Raw genomic sequence first — 18721 nt, 5'->3', positions numbered from 1 at the left:
AAGGGGGAATGTCATTATGGCAAAACAAACTAAATTAAAACATCCTATTGCTGGCTGACCTGCTGAATTAAATATGGACAAAGGGCAGAAGAGTGAAGGAAAACAGGAAATTATTTCCCTTTCCTCTGTTCCGCTATGGCCTGGGTGAAACTGACTCCTGATTTCTTCTCTTTACGGTGCCAACCTTCTCTCTAAAGTGCTATTGAATGATTGATTGAATCCATCTATTCGTTAAAAAATGTGGAAATATCACTTGTAGGGAGGTTACCAGCAGGTCAGGTAGTTGAGTTCCACCCTATGAGTAGTCCTGACATGACAAGAATCCACTTCAGAGACTCAAATAACTGTTCAAATATCCTACCCAAAGCTAGCCATATCAGAGGTTAGTTTACCTGCATAGTGGTGATGCGGAGTGACTTCTTGAAGCACTCCACACACTGTTAGAAGTCCTTGGCCCGGAGGTATAGCAGGGCCTTGGAGCGCATGGCGCATGCGCTGCGATGGTTTGACAGCTCCCAGGCCTGGTTGTAGTATTGGTGGTCCAGCAGCACGTCCCCCAGCAAGCAGTACAGACTGAGGGACTCCTTCTCCAGCTCCCTACGCAGGATCTCCTCTGCCTGGGAGAGAGGGAGTGAGAAAGGAGGGAGGGAGTAAAACAGAGGGAAGAGGGAGGAGAGAGAGAGGCATGGAGAGAGGGGGAAAGAGCTTTGCTCCTTAAGACCCTCAGAGCCAGCACACTGAACATTCTCTGCTAACAATGATCAGGCTTTGATTTGGTCTGGGAATGCCACAATACACTCATTGGTTAACCTCTTGAGTGTAGGGGGCAGTATTTTGATGTTTGGATGAAAAACGTACTCAAATGAAACTGCCTATTTCTCAGGCCCAGAATATGCATATAATTGTCAGATTAGGATAGAAAACACTCTAAAGTTTCTAAAACTGTCAAAATATTGTCTGTGAGTATAGCAGAACTGATATTGCAGGCGAAAACCTGAGGAAAATCCAAAGAGGAAGTGCCTTCTATTTTGAAAGCTCCCTGTTCCATTGCATGCCTTCCCTCCATTTAAAGGGATATCAACCAGATTCCTTTTCCTATGGCTTCCACATGGTCTGAACAGTCTTTAGACATAGTTTCAGGCTTTTATTCTGAAAAATGAGCGAGAAAGATCACATTGCGTCAGTGCATAGCTGGGTGCCAGCAGCGTTTTGCATGCGCCAACAGAGTGGAGCAAACATTTTCTCTCTCTCTCCTATTGAAAAAGCTACGGTCCGGTTGAAATATTATCAATTATTTATTGTAAAAACAACCTGAGGATTGATTATAAAAAACCGTTTGACATGTGTCTACGAACTTTACGGATACTATTTGGACTTTTCGTCTGCCCTGTCGTGACCGCTCAAGCCTCTGAACATAACGTGCCAACCAAATGGAGGTATTTTGGATATAAAAATTATCTTTATGGAACAAAAGAAAAATCTATTGTGTAACTGGGAGTCTCGTGAGTGCAAACATCCGAAGATCAAAGGTAAGCGATTCATTTTTATTGCTTTTCTGACTTTCGTGACCAATCTACTTTGCTGCTAGCTGTTTGTAATGTTTTGTCTGGTGAGAGAGATGTCCTTACATACGCTTGGTTTGCTTTCGCCTAAAAGCTTTTTTGAAATCTGATCTGAACTGAACAAATCTGAACAACAAGCTAAGCTGTGTTTTGCTATATTGCACTTGTGATTTCACAAAATAAAATGTTTTTAGTAATTTAATTTGAATTTGGAGCTCTGCAATTCAGCCGTATGTTGACGAAAATGATCCCGCTAAAGGGATGGGTGCGCCAAGAAGTTAAAGGAAGCTCAATCAAGATGTTGAAACAAGCCAACAGACACTGAACCTCTCAAAATAGCTGATTTGAGTACTGTACTCCCTGATTTGGAGAGTGTAGAATAACGATCAGGTTTCACTTCCCTTCACTTTGAGAAGTGCTTCTGTTCATGTCGAAGCGTCCCAATCTACCCACAGCTCAGGGTGAGTGCTTTTGAGCGCAAGGGACTCTGGGTTTTCATTGCATTCCTTTACCTCATGGAGTAACCGTAGCCCTCTCTTCCACACCACTCATCAGACCACATAACCCTGAACTCACCTCCAACAAATGGAATTACAGCGCAAAAACAATACGGCTGGCAAAGTGGAATATTTGTTTGGACGAAAAGTGTTTTTGGTATAAGCTTGAATAGTAGATGGACATGGACATCTGCAAATCACAGACTGGGTTGATAAAAGGGGATTAACACCACAGAAAAGAAAGGTGAGTCCAGCAACTCTACCGATGACAGAAAATTGCTGTAGACTATTATCTATTGGTCAATCTATTGCACATATTTGTATTTTCACTGATCCCACTAAACTATATAGTACAACAAGGGAAAACTTATCTCTGAAGACATGTGCATTTATATTAGAAAGAAAGCATTTCCCCCCCTCTACTGAGGGAGGGAGCAAGCCAACAATTTACAGCCCATTAATATCGTCCTTAGGGGCCATCACATCAGCACACTAGTGCTGCTGGTCAAAACGACGTGGGCTTCCATGGCCTTTTCCAGACCACACCCCCTCCGCTGGCGGAAGAGCCTGATCCCTTTAACAAATATTTTTAACAGATTCACAGTCATCGGTACTGCAGCGAATCCTATAGTTACCGCCATTCAGTTATTTGGAGGGGTGCTGCACACCCAGGAAAGAGGGAAAACGGCTGACTGCTTCCCAGAAAGGCAGGCAAGATTTTATTACCATGATAAAAATCATATTAGGAAGGTTATATTCACAACATCAATTGGGCACTCCTACAGCCAACTGCTGGTTAAGAATTAGGCTAATTGATTAGAAAGCGCACACACGCACACTTGACACGCTCTCACCAGGAAATAAGACAGACTTATGTGCATTTCACTGGAGAATGACTTTCAGTAGAAGCATTTCACTCGATTTTCTGGGGGAAATGGAAAAAAAAGGGTTATTGTGAATTGGATTTTAATAAACTTGGAGAATGGCCCACCAGTTAGAACCCCCAGCATGCCCCTCCATAAAAGAGAGAGAGAGCGAGAGGTAGAGGGAGAGAAATGGAGGGATTCAGTACTCCTCCAAGTACAGACACCCTTATTGTGCTGGGAAAACCACATAAGGAGTTCTCTGAACTCACTGACCCTTGCTTAAGGGTAGAGTGGAAGCACCCTTTGGCTATATCTGTCGCTTTTATAAATGGGGCCTGTCTTACTATGGGGGCCATGACACATTTTGTTAAGGGGAGAGTAATTTTCCATGGTGTGGTAGCACATCGAAGGGAATCCAATCAGGCTTGGAATATTTCTAGAAATTGAACAACATTCATGAGTTCTGTACGCGAACATATACTCTCTAAATGGGTTCTCTGTCTGAACTGCATGTCCCGGGATATTCATATGTGATTTACTGTCCCATTTGTGAAACAGAGGTGCTTTAAACATTTGTCAATACCATACATTTATTTCAAATGTGGCTATTTTGGCCTGGGTTATACCATATAAGTGTTGTTCAATGTTTCATCTTGTTTATTTCCATGTAAGGTTTACACAGATGGCTCATCCATAAGGCTGGTGTAATACAACAATTACATTCTAAACTCAAGAGCTACCATACGAATTCAACAGAAATCGACTTAATGCAGGTCTCCCTCTCTCCTAGTTTCTCTATTTTAGTTACATTCTTTTTTTCTCATGGTGCGGCAAGGTCAGGCTCAATCACATTCAGCATGCATTCAGACACAACGAGAGCAGGAACAGCACGTTTAGTACAAAGAGACTACCGGCTGGAATCCACCCAAGTCTTCTCCAGACAAATGGATTGTCTAGCCTTTTTTATCATGTTACATGGAGTACTGACCGGGGCCAAAGTGCATGGTTTTAGTGTGGAGGACTTATTATATTGACCAGAATGCACGTCTGTAATCAGATTGGAAGACAAAACCAGCTGTAATTCACTAACGGAGCACAATGGCCTGCAGGACTCGCATTCAGGGTTGGGACTGTGAGCAGCGGCTACGTACGGGTCAGCTGGAGGGAGCACTGGTATGTGTGTGTGCTGGCATGCATGCGTGTGTGTAGAATACTCATTTCTGCTCAATCTGTCCAAGCCAAGCCCTGTTGATCCAGAGAGATTGATGTGGTGATATTAGCTATTACAGAGCATTTATGAAAAAGAACCCTGTGAATCATGCTGAGACGTCACTTAAACAGGTCGATCACTAAAAGGACAAGGGGAAAGAAAATACTTCAGCGAGAATCTTACTGACAATTAACCAGATGTCCATTGCGTAACAGTTCAGGAGAACATCCTCAGAGCATTTGTGACAAATCTGGCACTGGTTTCATCAATGACTTTCAGAACCACAGCAAGATGGGGGACAGTGTTACAGGATTCTCTTCTTGGCCTGGTGTTAGAGGTTGATCGATTAATCAGGGCCGATTTCAAGTTTTCATAACAATAGGTCATCTGCATTTCTGGATGTTGATTATAGCCGATTACATTGCAATCCACGAGGGGACTGCGTGGCAGGCTGACCATCTGTTACGCGAGTGCAGCAAGGAGCCAAGGTAAGGTGCTAGCTAGCATTAAACTTACCTTGTAAAAAACAATCAATCTGAACATAATCACTAGTTACAGTGCCTTGCGAAAGTATTCGGCCCCCTTGAACTTTGCGACCTTTTGCCACATTTCAGGCTTCAAACATAAAGATATATCACTGTATTTTTTTGTGAAGAATCAACAACAAGTGGGACACAATCATGAAGTGGAACGACATTTATTGGATATTTCAAACTTTTTTAACAAATCAAAAACTGAAAAATTGGGCGTGCAAAATTATTCAGCCCCCTTAAGTTAATACTTTGTAGCGCCACCTTTTGCTGCGATTACAGCTGTAAGTCGCTTGGGGTATGTCTCTATCAGTTTTGCACATCTTATCTTTATGTTTGAAGCCTGAAATGTGGCAAAAGGTCGCAAAGTTCAAGGGGGCCGAATACTTTCGCAAGGCACTGTAACTACACATGGTTGATGATATTACTAGTTTAAGTAGTTTGTCCAGCGTTGCATATAATCAATGCGGTGCCTGTTAACATATCATCGAATCACAGCCTACTTCGCCAAATGGGTAATAATTTGACAAAAGCACATTCGCGAAAAAAAGCACAATCGTTGCACCAATGTACTTAACCATAAACATCAATGTCTTTCTTAAAATCAATACACACTACATATTTTTTAAAACTGCATATGAAAATTACAGGCCTCTCTCATCTTTTTAAGTGGGAGAACTTGCACAATTGGTGGCTGACTAAATACTTTTTTGCCCCACTGTTTATATTTTTTTGGTCCTCCAATAAATCGGTATCGGCGTTGAAAAATCCTAATAGTTCGACCTCTACCTGGTGTGGCACGCCACCATTCTGCTAGGACGTGACAGAACATCGTCTGACAGAGGAGGTTGCCTAACCTCTGACTCTTTATTCTTGCTCTGCTTTATTACCTCAGTCAATTCTGACCGAGAGCCCTTGCAGGTTGGGCGAGAAAAAAAACAACAACAAAAAACACCTGTGTAAACATTGAGACTTTTCCAGCAAAAAAGAAAAGAAAATGAAAACGATCCGCTATCAAAAAGGAGGACCAACAAAAACAAACAGCTGCCATATGTCCACATCTTTGATTCTTTACTGTCTGCCTCTGTGGAAAACAGTCTAAAACCAATGCCATTGGTTCTGCCGGCTACCCTTGTGACCTGTATTTCCACAGCCTGTTGTTTCACCATCAAGAGATAAAAGAGAACGTTCAAATCAGCGCCACCAAGAGGACACTGACTGAAGGATAGGGGGACTCAGAGAGTGATCCAACCCAAACATGCTATATTTCTGTCTATCTGGGAGTGTGTGAGTCCCAGGGGGGCCCTGGGGGCCAGACAGGTTAATAATAACGCCAGAGACACAGAGCCAGATCTCCCTGGGACTGATTCGTCTGACAGCTGGAATGCCCGAGAACACAAATGAGTGCATAAACAGGTGCGCACTAAAGACAGACAGACAGATAGACGGGGGGCGAGAGAAGGAGGGAGTAGGGAGCAGAGCGAGATAGCTAGGTAACAGGGTAGATGGAAAGAGCGGTGATATTCACTGTTCTTCCAGTGTGGGCAAGATGAGCTTCTCTCTTGAGTGTTTTGTGTGGTGATGGTGCCCATGTTTAGTACGAAGAATGTCCTTTGACTGTTGTGTAAAGCAATGAGTATTAAATGCGCCTGAGAAGGGAAGTCACCGTTTTTCTGGTGGTTATAATGGCTGTGTTGTACCTTGCCATGTTGGCCCATCCTCTCCAGGCAGATGACAGCATCCTCCCACAGCTCCAGCTTCTCGTAGATTAGCAGGGCTGAGCTGGTGCAGCCCAGGTCTGTCAGCAGGTTGGCCAGCTGCTTCTGGAGATGGGAGATAGGAGAGCTGTTCAGACATGGGATAGCACAACTAGGTTTTGAAGGTCCAATGCTGCCATTTTTACCTCACTATCAAATTATTTCTTGGTAACATTTAAGTACCTTCTTGTGATTGGCTTTAAGTAAATTTGGTTAAAAGGAAACAAAAATAGCTTCTTAGCAAAGAGCAATTTGTCAAGCAATAATTATGCTAGGACTGTCTGGGAGTGGTCTGAGTGGGGAGGGGAAAACTGAAAACTAGCTGTTATTGGCAGAAAGGTTTGGAACTCTTTGGTTTGGAACTCTTTCTTATTGGTCTATTAACACATTTCCCGACTGGTGATGTCACCAGACAGACCAAAACTCCATCCCAACAAAACAAGCTGAAATTTCAGCTCTTACACAAAAATGGCATCATCATCATTTTCACAATTTCACAGTATTACTCCAACCTCAGTGTGGAAATACAGTATTTAAAACACAGCAAAATCATGTTTTTCACTGCACTGAACCTTTAAAACAACCACACCAGTAGAAATGAGGCGTATAAAGGGTTGGGTCTGCACTGTGAACCCGAATGAATACACAAAAATGTAAGCACTAGGCCTGTAGGCTATGGCTACACTGTGTTGTATGTAAATCTGAGTAAATCTAAGCTGAAAGAACAGTGTAGGCTATTCCGTTAAAACAACAAGAGCCTATGCATACATAGTAATCAAAATTCAAATCTTAATTGCCGCATTTCAAACTATCCTTTTGAGGTGCAGCTGGAAAGTAGTTCTGTACGAAGGCGAGTGCTGGGGTGGACAAACCATAATTGGAGGATCCTCAATCATCATTTAAAATCTCCAGTTTGGGAACTTTTTGAACTTAGTAGGAAATGAACTAAATGTATTGAATTTATTAGAACATTCATCAATTTGCCCAAGATGATGATAAGACATTAGGGCTGTTCCCGACAACAACAAAAAATTATCTTGGTCGACCAAGAATTGTCTGTTCTTTCGACCAATCGATAGGTCGAAATGTTTAAACATTTATTTTTCCAAACACATCCTACAGTGCATTTGAAAAGTATTCAGACCCCTTCCCATTTTCCACATTTACAGCCTTATTCTAAAATGTATTACATTTTCCCCCACATCAATCTACACACAATGCCCCATAATGACAAAGCGAAAACAGGTTTTGGCCGGGGGGCCATATTTGCAAAAACATCCCCACAGCATGATGCTGCTACCATCATGCATCACCGTAGGGATGGTGCCAGGTTCCCTCCAGACCAGAGGTTGACCGATTAATTAGGGCCGATGTCAAGTTTTCATAACAATCGGTAATCGTCATTTTTGGACGCCGATTACATTGCATTCCACGAGGAAACTGCGTGGCAGGCTGACCACCTGTATGCGAGTGCAGCAAGGAGCCAAGGTAAGTTGCTAACTAGCATTAAACTTATCTTATAAAAAACAATCAATCTTTACATAATCACTAGTTAACTACACATGGTTGATGATATTACTAGGTTAACGAGCTTGTCCTGCGATGCACGAAATTGTGCCACTCCTCTTGCATTCATTTAGCAGCCCTAGCGCAGGGTAGGCAAAGTGTCCCCATTTTGAATAATTTTCAATAAAACAATGAGGCTACATACAGGGGGTACCGGTACAATGTGTGGCGGTACAGGTTTGTTGAGGTAATTTGTGACTATGCATAGATAATAAATAGCGAGTAGTAGCAGCGTAGGGGGGGGGGGGGTGTCAATGCAAAAGGTCAGGGTAGCCATTTGATTAGCTGGTCAGCAGTGTTATGGCTTGGGGGTAGAAGATGTTAAGAAGCCTTTTGGACCTAGACTTAGCGCTACGGTACCACTTGCCGTGCAGTAGCAGAGAGAACAGTCAATGACTATGGTGGCCGGAGACTTTGGCAATTTGTAGGCCCTTCCTCTGACACTGCCTGGTATAGAGGTCCTGGATGGCAGGAAGCTCGGTCCCAGTGATGTACTGGGCACTATCCTCTTAACGCCTTGCGGTCGGAGGCCGAGCAGTTGCCATACCAGGCGGTGATGCAACCAGTTAGGTGCTCTTGATGGTGCATCTGTAGAACTGGATCTGAGGACCCATGCCAAATCTATTCAGTCTCCTGAGGGGGAAAGGTGTTGTCATGCCCCCTTCACGACTGTCTTGGTGTGTTTGTGCCATGATAGTTTGTTGGTGATGTGGACACCAAGGATCTTGAATCTCTCAACCTGCTCCACTACAGCCCCATCGATGAAAATGGGGGCGTGCTCGGCCCTCCTTTTCCTGTCGTATAGGCCTACCGCTGGCCAATCCGATAGCTCAGATCACTATGTCTGAATGGTTTCCTCGAGCCATAGATTAAAAAGAAACCTTGAATGCACAGAAAAGCTGATACTGTGAGATTTCAAAACTTAAAACCAGGCACCAGAAACTCAACGAATAAAGCAGAGAGCTGCTGTTTTTACGAGTGAGTTCATGATTGAGTTGTTATTCAGCAGTGTCAACACTTTTATGAGCCATAAAATGTGTTTTTTCTACTTCCACTGCAGTTGCAATGAATGAGAATAGCAAAGTGTTTCGATAAGGTTGCGTTGTTGTTATGAGCGGTGTGTGTTTTTTCATAGAGGAATATTTCACTTTCTCTGGTAATAGGAGTAACATGAATTTGTGCATGCGGCATCAGTCCAGTAAAAAATAATCATATAATTATTATGCTCACAAGTAATAGAATAAATGATCCTTTACCAGTGCGATCATATACTTTTCAAAATGGTCTGAGAAGAACATTGGCAGGGCAATTCAAGCATAGCCAATATGCAGTGATAATGTATTGGGCCTATAACCTACTGAACAAACCTTATTGCTACAAAACTGTTTTTCAATTGGTTAATGTTGCATATGCTTATGTTTTTTAAGTAATGTAAAAAATAAAAAATTAATGAACGGTAAAGCTCGGCTTGCATGTTGACTCAAAGTGAGAAAGGGTTGGTGTAGTGTAGATGAAGGGGAGGACATAGGTTACCCCCTGAATATAGCCTTGTTATTTTATTGTGTTACTTTTTTTAAACTTTAGTTTATTTGGTAAATATTTTCTTAACTCTTTCTTGGATTGCATTGTTGGTTGAGGGCTTGTAAGTAAGAATTTCACGGTAAGGTTTACACCTGTTGTATTCGGCGCATGTGACAAATAAAGTTTGATTTGATTTGTGTCAAGAACTGCAATGCTGCTGGGTTTTTCCCGCTGAACAGTTTCCCGTGTGTATTAAGAATGGTCCACCAGCCAAAGGACATACAGCCAACTTACCACAACTGTGGGAAGCATTTGAGTCAACATGGGCCAGCATCCCTGTGGAATGCTTTTGACATCTTGTAGAGTCCATGCCCCGACAAATTGAGCCTGTTCTGGGCAGTGGGGTGCAACTCAATATGAGGAAGGTGTTCGTAATGTTTGGTATACTCAGGGTATATATTTACACAGTATATGTTTTTTGTTTTATCATACATTTTCATCGACCAGCCAACATCAATAAAAGATGGTCCGGCTCTTCTGGTATTTTCCAGAATTGCCAGATGGCCAATCTGCCCATGGCGTCATACCCTTGCTTGTTCTGAACAGAATGAGGCTGTGGATCTATTGTGAAGAACATTTGCCGCGGCACACACACCTGATGCACTCCTTTCTATGAGCACCAAAATGACCATCTGTTATAGAACAGAAATGATGCCCACCAGACCCAGACTGTGATTCACAATGGGCTGTTTTTGGATAGCGAAAAAAAAAAAACAGTGTTTGTGTGAGGGCGGGGATGCAGGGTTGTGTTCCATTACAAGTGTGCTTGATCTAGTTCCTCAACAGCACAGATAGACGTTTGTTAGGAAGTTAGGAACTTCGAACACTTTGGAGATGTGTGTGACCACTTGGAGACACCAGTTAGTCCTCTCACTCAAACCCTTGTCATTTTTTTGTCTTATGTTGCACCTACAGTACATTTTCCAGAAATATTCTTATCATGTTACTGAATGTATCCAGAGTATTTTCAGATTTCATTGTCAATAAATGCAGCGAATAGTACAGTAAATGTAAAATTCACAAAACCAATAGTGTAATGTTTGGATTCAGTCTTGTGAATTGTTGTGTCCTCACCTTTGGTCTAATCATTTCCTCATAATCTCAAAACTATTCCCTTTCAATTGCTACCATGGTTATGCATTTTCATATTTATTCAGTAGGAAACATTTAAATGTAGCCCCATCCATATAGGCCAATTCCCACGAGTGAAAGGGTTAAAGAGCATGGTCGTGACGTAACTAGGGCGGGTTTGTTTACCCGCGGCAGACAGCACTAAGGGTCAGCTGAGGTAATTAATGAGCCAAATCTGAATACTGCTGGGGGGTTGGGAAAGGAGGGAGACTATTGTTATGAATTTTTACAAGTCTCTCCTTAAAAAGGATGATTAATTTATGTCAGAAGCTAGCAGATTCATTACTTACCAACAACAGCTGCAAATCCCAATAAAACTATATCACATTCTGAAATTCACTTTCCTTGCCTTATCTAACACTATCATGAACCTAGCAAAGATATTTTGTGTGTCAGAGTGCAGTATTTATTTAGTTTCTTGGAACAAACATTTGGTAGCAAGTACCAGGGGGTTTGCCTAGCAAAACGTGCCTCGGAGTGAGGCAACATCTGCATAGTGCAACAAATCCCCATGATTCAATGCCATATTTGGACCGAACAGCTAGCACGACAGCAATTGTGTAAAATAAACTATGTTTAGCTAATAGGGAGATCTAACAAAATAAACTATTTACAGTGTCCACAACTAAAGAATCACTTATCCGAAAGAATGATGGTGTACCATGCGCACATGCTAACAGAACCGAGGTGGGTAGCTGGCCAAGTGTGCCATTGTAGCAAAGTCTTTTCAAACTAAAAATCTGATCTCTTAAAAGTTATGTTAATTTTCGTTATATTATCTATACAATAGGCTACCATACATTTTGACCCAACATGCCTGACATATTACCTCTTAAGGAGATTTTCATTTTGATAGGGTTATTTTGCCTTAAAATCTTTAGGCCTAATTTAAATCTCTGCATCCCTGCCCAGCTAATGAATGTAAATTTCACAAAATCAATAGTGTAATGTTTGGATTCAGTCTTGTGTCAGCTGAACTATTGTTTCCTCACCTAATTGTCCCATAACCCTTGAAACTGTTCCCTTTCAATTGCTACCATGGTTATGCATATGTTTTTTATAGGTCTTCTGTAAGAAACATTTCAATTTAGCCCTGTCCATATAGGCCAATTCCCACGAGAGTAAACAGTTAAAGAGCAAGGAGTGAAACGTAACTGGGGCGGGTTTGTTTACCAGCGGCGGACAGCGCTAAGGGCCAGCTGAGGTAATTAATCAAGCAAATCTGAATACTGCTGGGGGATAGGGAGAGTAGGGATACCATTGTTCGGGCAGAACGGCTAGTAAATCACATTTTTTCCAACACAATTTTAGCTAAGAGGGAAAAGTATCTAACAAAATAACTGCATTATAGTATTTGCTTATCATAAACTATTTGCAGACATGTGGGTAGATTTGTGGACAAATTGTTTACTTACTCAACCTTATTAACTACTGTCATGACGTACCCTCTTTGGGTACAGCAAGCCCCATCCCCCTCTCCGTGCCTCCCCCTTTCCTCCTTCAACTAGGCTGCTGTGTTCAGAGAGGGGTCATAAATTCCTGAGGAGAAGACCCTGCCACATGGCCACACAGTATAAGAGAGAGTGAGTCTCAATTTTCATAGAGAACAAAGGAGTTTCTTCCACCTCACAGAACTTGAGGTCCGAACAAATTTCATGTTCCGGAGAAAGTATAAAAGATCGGTGAAGAATCCAGCTAGGGAACTGGTCCGTTTGTTACAACTTGGGGAAGTTCATGGGAGACGGTGTGGCCACATTACCATAACGCTGTTTATATAATAGCCTCAGATATGAGGTTTACATCTAATTGTTGTATAAGATGAATGAGTGAGTATGATACTGTTTACACAAATTTACAATGTGATTTTGGACTGTTTAATGAAGGAAATTCCAATTCCCTTTTGAGTTTAACTAAATCAGAGGACCGCCCCTGAGCCCAGTTAGGGTCAGGCATCCTGGGACAGCCCTTTTCTGCAATTCCGAATAAAACCCAACTTTGAGAAATTATCACCAGACCATGTTTCTCTCAATCACGGGAGTACAAAGGTTGCAGACCATTGCTGAATCTTCTAACCATACCACGTGTTTAAACTCTTAGACTATCGATACCGACAGAATAAGAACAAGTCTTTGATATTAATTACTAGTCTGCAGCTAGTCTCCATTCTATAACGAATGTCACTCTGAACAATCCATTCTAACCACGAGAGAGAGAGAGAGAGAGAGAGAGAGCGAGAGAGAGAGAGGAGAGAGGAAACAAACTTTTCACCAGCAATCAAGACGACAGACTGAGCGTAAATATATATATTGATTTCAATTGTTCCCGAATGAGTGAGCGTTCATGTGCAAAGGATTAGCATTTCAATTGTTATAATTATCAACTCTGTAGTGACTTCTCAGCTGACCTATACTCCCCGTTGTGTCCACCAAGCCGCGATGCCGGTTTAGCCCACTAGGGCACATTCTCCTATCATTTCTTGTAACCATATTTACTTTGTTGTTTTGTTTATGCATTTCTGTGAATTACTTAGTTAGTAATAAATAAATGATTTAAGACAATTGATGTATGGATGACTCATAGTGAAGACTGGGTTCGTGCAGATAACCAACAATTTGCGACGTTTGGAATGAGTCTAACGTGAGGTAAAGTAAATAATTAATTAATCAGAAGACTATGGATCAGATATGACAATATCTGAAAGGTTATATTGGGAAATTATAACCTTGTAATCTGAATATTTTCCTTGGTGCCCCGACTTCCTAGTTAATTACGGTTACATGATTAATCAGTCTAATCGCGTAATACTAATTACAGAGAATCTTTGATAAAACTAAGTCTTCAATTTAATGATAGTAAAGACACAACACTACGCACACAGGCCAAAGTATGAGGGTGCCTAATTTGACTGGAGGCTGGAGTGTCGGCTTTTTCGCCCGCTCCGATTTAGCTCCAGTAGCGCTTCACGAGCCCAGGGCATGGTAGATTTTTTAATCTACCTACCACAGTGGCTGGTGGACCAAAAAGTTAATTTTCCACCCTGACGATCACATCTCTCTATTATGCGTGGGAATACTTTGGAACAGATTTCCGAAATTAAAATCACTCAGAAGCTGATTTGCTGGTGTTTTTACATTATGTTCAACAATAAAACAAAATGTATTTTTGCTCAGAAAACTTGGGAGATCAGATAAAATCACTGCGAACAGCAAACGAGAGTTGGGGAACCCTGACCTACAATATCGGATATCAGAACCCATCTCCCTGTCCCTCCTCTCCCAACACAGCTCCTCTGTGAGCAGGCATGGCCATAGTTACATGTCTCTTGCTGAGGAGAAAATGCACAATCAAAGCCCCACGATTCTCTGCCTTGCTTGCACTTTCAATTCCCCAGGCGGAAATAAAAGGGTGCCTTCAATTTTTTTCTTTATTGCTGTTTGCTGCTGTTACATGGAGCCTGGGCTATGTATCCTCTTTTACACTCTCTCCCTCAATCTCCCTCTCCATATCTCTTCCTCCCTCATCTGTTGGGCAGTCCCTGTCAATCTCCTTCTCCATATCTCTTCCTCCCTCATCTGTTGGGCAGTCCCTGTCAATCTCCTTCTCCATATCTCTTCCTCCCTCATCTGTTGGGCAGTCCCTGTCAATCTCCCTCTCCATATCTCTTCCTCCCTCATCTGTTGGGCAGTCCCTGTCAATCTCCTTCTCCATATCTCTTCCTCCCTCATCTGTTGGGCAGTCCCTGTCAATCTCCTCCTCCATATCTCTCCCTCCCTCATCTGTTGGGCAGTCCCTGTCAATCTCCTTCTCCATATCTCTCCCTCCCTCATCTGTTGGGCAGTCCCTGTCAATCTCCTTCTCCATATCTCTCCCTCCCTCATCTGTTGGGCAGTCCCTGTCAATCTCCCTCTCCATATCTCTTCCTCCCTCATCTGTTGGGCAGTCCCTGTCAATCTCCTTCTCCATATCTCTTCCTCCCTCATCTGTTGGGCAGTCCCTGTCAATCTCCTTCTCCATATCTCTTCCTCCCTCATCTGTTGGGCAGTCCCTGTCAATCTCCCTCTCCATATCTCTTCCTCCCTCATCTGTTGGGCAGTCACTGTCAATCTCCTTCTCCATATCTCTTCCTCCCTCATCTGTTGGGCAGTCCCTGTCAATCTCCTTCTCCATATCTCTTCTTCCCTCATCTGTTGGGCAGTCCCTGTCAATCTCCTTCTCCATATCTCTTCCTCCCTCATCTGTTGGGCAGTCCCTGTCAATCTCCTTCTCCATATCTCTTCCTCCCTCATCTGTTGGGCAGTCCCTGTCAATCTCCCTCTCCATATCTCTTCCTCCCTCATCTGTTGGGCAGTCCCTGTCAATCTCCCTCTCCATATCTCTTCCTCCCTCATCTGTTGGGCAGTCCCTGTCAATCTACCTCTCCCCCACTTTATGTCTGTTTGTGGGTCTCCCACTCTGCCTAGGTAAACATTGTATTGACTGATTGTATTGAGGAGCATTGGCTTTAGACAACAGCAAATATCTAATTAAAAAGGGGAAACCTTTCCAACCAGCTGAACATGTAAGCAAATATCACTGCTCAAAACACCTTAGCTGCCAGACGCTGTCATTTCTTTGTAGTAAGAGGAAGAATAAACTGACTATGTGCCAGGAATGGCATAGTCAACACAAAATACAACACAAAATAAACATCCACGGTTGACAAATCATCTTTCTGAAAGCTACAAATATGGACTAACAAAAATACTCACTCACTCATCTCCCAAAATATGTACACAGAGAAAAACAGATGAGCCTTACTTGCATCACCATATATAAACTACCTGGTTGGTGTAGCTCCTACGCTGAGGGGCTGTCTGGTAGATGATGAAGGACATAGGTGTACTGTTTTAGTGGCCATCCTAGAGTGGAGGCGGCCATCAGGTGGCCTTTGGCTTGAAAGCAGCCTGCGCTGACACAGAGCTTGAGCCTGACAGATATATTGTCTTATTGTCCAGATTAGATCAGGGCTCTGACGCACTACCTACTCACATATGACCAGCCCTGTGGTGATGGATGAGACTCCTCTGAGGACAAGGCGTTAGTGGACCTCGGGCAGGAGGTCAAGAGGACACAGTTACAACACCGGAGCAAGGCCCAGCATCCTTGTTCAAATGTGTAGGAGTTCAAAGACAGTCTCCCCCACCGCCCAGCGGATGGATCCCATCCTTTTCTCCTGACTTAGGGATCACTCATATAAACCTGACACATATGTTTATTTTTAAATCATGGCCATGACTTAGAATGGGTCAAGTCATAAGTCAAAGCTTTGATGAAAGACATTGCTGTGTGGTACCTCAGTTAGAGTGAGTCGGCCCTCAACAGGAAGTTAACATTCACAGTGGAACAAAATCAGTTCAAAGTCAATCAGCATAAATCAGAAACCCAATCAGCGGTGACGGTCTAATGAGGGGGTGTTACCTGGACAGCCCACCTGGGAGGAGCCTGGCAGCAGTAGAAGAGTTTCAGACGCTGAGTCACAGGACAGCTCTTCTCCTCAAAGCAATCCACTATAGTCTGGAAGAGAGGAGAGAAAACCAACATCAACTAGACAGTCATACCCAGGCAAAGTGCTAATAATAAATGAAATTAATTTAAACTGCAAAGTTGGTAGAGCAAGTCAAGAGCAAATTGTAATGTACTAATTGATTGAGATGTGGGTGAAGCAGGTGTAGACAAGCATTGACAGCGTGGGCAACCCTGGTTTAGATCCTTCTTCTGTCTCAATCGCTGTTGTGTTGACCGGTTTGACAATGGCAAGGGGACGTTAGGTACTCCATGAACACATGCTGAGGGCATCCAGGAAGACAAGGCATAAACAGTAAACATAATTCTCTCACAGCTGTGCCAAATGAGCCACAGCTGACTGCTATCCAATTGTTATCGTCTCATTCACGAGACTCCTCTGGCGAGTCAAGTCACTTTATCAGTGGGTCGTTATGCAGAGCAACAATTCTGCCTGCTATTGGATAGGAGATATTTTGTCTGTGTCTAAATTGGGTCTCGACTCACACCTAAGTATTTAACAACGATGAGATGGTTTCTTAATATCTGAATTCGAAGATCCTATACCATGGCACATAAACCTCAGTCCTGTTGTTATGGCTCGGTTGGGTGGTGTTATCAGTGGGACGTGGACAGGGCCCAGTCTCCTGTAATGAGATTTGGATCCCGACTGCCCAGGATAAAGTGCTTAATTATAAGAAGTGGATGGAGTTGGGCAGCTTGGATGTGATTGGGCTCCTTGTATAGGAAATGAAGAGGACATTGTTTAAGAGTGATTCAGGAGATACAGTATTTTACTGTCTGGGATGAAGAAAATCCAGAGGTGAGTCATGGTGATTGCATTTTCTGGGGACACTGACGGACACAAATAAAAACACCAAAATCTAGACACAGAGACACCAACACAATCAGGAGGGCGGGGGATAAAAAGCACCCCTTCCTTTTAGATTTTTTAATAACTCTGAAAGACAAATCCAATGCCCTGTCCAAGTGTTGACGTCAAACCGGCACGGCTTCCGATGAACGCTGATCTTGATTCCTCAAAGACCATTACTGCCCAAATGATTTTCATCAATGTTCATCTTTTGTCTCGGTCAGTTTAATGGGTGGTTGGCAAAGTTGTCTTTACCAATAAGAGATGCATGTATCTGGTAACATCTAAACAAACCTAGTCTACAAATGAGTGGGCCCGGTCAACCGTTAAGAGTCCATCTTTCCATTTAAAACAAGTCTCTGACACTGTCAGAGAAAGTGACACAGTGTGTCAAAACAGGCAGCCTGCAGAGTGGGAGCAGGCACACAGCAAGTGCAAGACGAAAACTGTAAGAATGCAACAGAATGAGGAATTTAAAATGGGGCTGTGTGTCTATTCATGCCAAAACAAACAGCCTTTGCACTTGTTTGAGAGCAAGCTTCCAGTCTTCCAGATCAATGTAAGTGCTCTCTTTTGCTACAGAGAAACGAAGCACAAAACCAACGAGAGAAAATTACCATTATTCCTTGCTCTAACTTTGTTGGTGCTCTAATTTGATAACGCATGCAGCTGGGTTCTGTTCTTTATAAAACCTACAAATAAATTCCTGAGGACTTTTGTTTCCCAATAAAAATAATTAGATGTAAGATGAAAAAAGGTAGCACACATCCAAGTGACTTACACGGCTGTGCAAAAAAAACAAGGCTGTTATCATCATTGTCAAAAACCGGTACTACCTTTTTGGGGTATATCGGAGAAGTGTCGGTGTAAATCCTGTGCCATGTCATCTGTTGGAGGTTTGACAATCTTACAGCAATGCTCAGAAGAGGAATTCATGAAGGCAAAGCCGATCCAGCTGTCACAATTAAAGGATAGAGCTCTTTGCTTAAAAGACTTTGATGCTCCAGGATGAAATACTTCCTCTGCACATTCAACCATCCCCCAAAATGGGATATGTCAAGCATCCACAGACCAATATCTGCTAGCATTTCAGCGAAAGTGTGGACTGAACAATGTCATGTCAGAGGGTAGAAAGGCAGAGAATAAAACCTATGTTGACAGGTGTGAAAGAACTGATAACTAGTCTCACAACACAACCAGCAGTTGGAGGGAAATTCCAGCTACAGTTTGAAAGGAGAGTGAGGACGGTTCTTAGCGATGAACATCAACCTCATCTAGAAATTCAATTTCCAGTTGGCTTGGTGCAATCGGTTTCCCTTAATGGCAAGCAAGGTTTGTTTGAAAGCAGACTGCGGATGACTAATAACTAATTTTGTTTCAACCACGGCCAGTGGATAGCTTCAAAGCACAAACGGGGTTGGTATGTGGTGAGCTCCGGTAGACCAGAGACCCTACAGAAAGAGCCACAGGCTACTGGGGAGTGGTTCAGAGAAGATTGGTGAGTAAAAACATCCAGATTCACTGAACTGAGTTATTAGTTGCTCTGTGAACACAATTATAGCAGATGGTGGTTGTAATGGAAAGTATATTAAATGAGTATACAGTA

The 18721-nt window shown here is 42.7% G+C and overlaps 1 protein-coding gene across 1 annotated transcript in view; it reads right to left on the bottom strand.

The window, feature by feature from the left end:
* Positions 1–18721, bottom strand: part of LOC110502429 (tetratricopeptide repeat protein 27) — a 105874-nt gene that overhangs the window by 26341 nt on the left and 60812 nt on the right. The window contains 3 exon segments of the mRNA XM_090218047.1: positions 393–617; positions 6366–6488; positions 16158–16253. Coding sequence (XP_090074173.1) covers positions 393–617; positions 6366–6488; positions 16158–16253 — 444 coding nt within the window.

This window comes from Oncorhynchus mykiss, chromosome 23 (assembly GCF_057628025.1).
Source record: "Oncorhynchus mykiss isolate SJ-2025 chromosome 23, ASM5762802v1, whole genome shotgun sequence".
Classification (NCBI taxonomy): Eukaryota; Metazoa; Chordata; class Actinopteri; order Salmoniformes; family Salmonidae; genus Oncorhynchus; species Oncorhynchus mykiss.
Note: the sequence above shows the minus strand (reverse complement) of the source record. Positions and strands in the feature narration are given on the sequence as shown.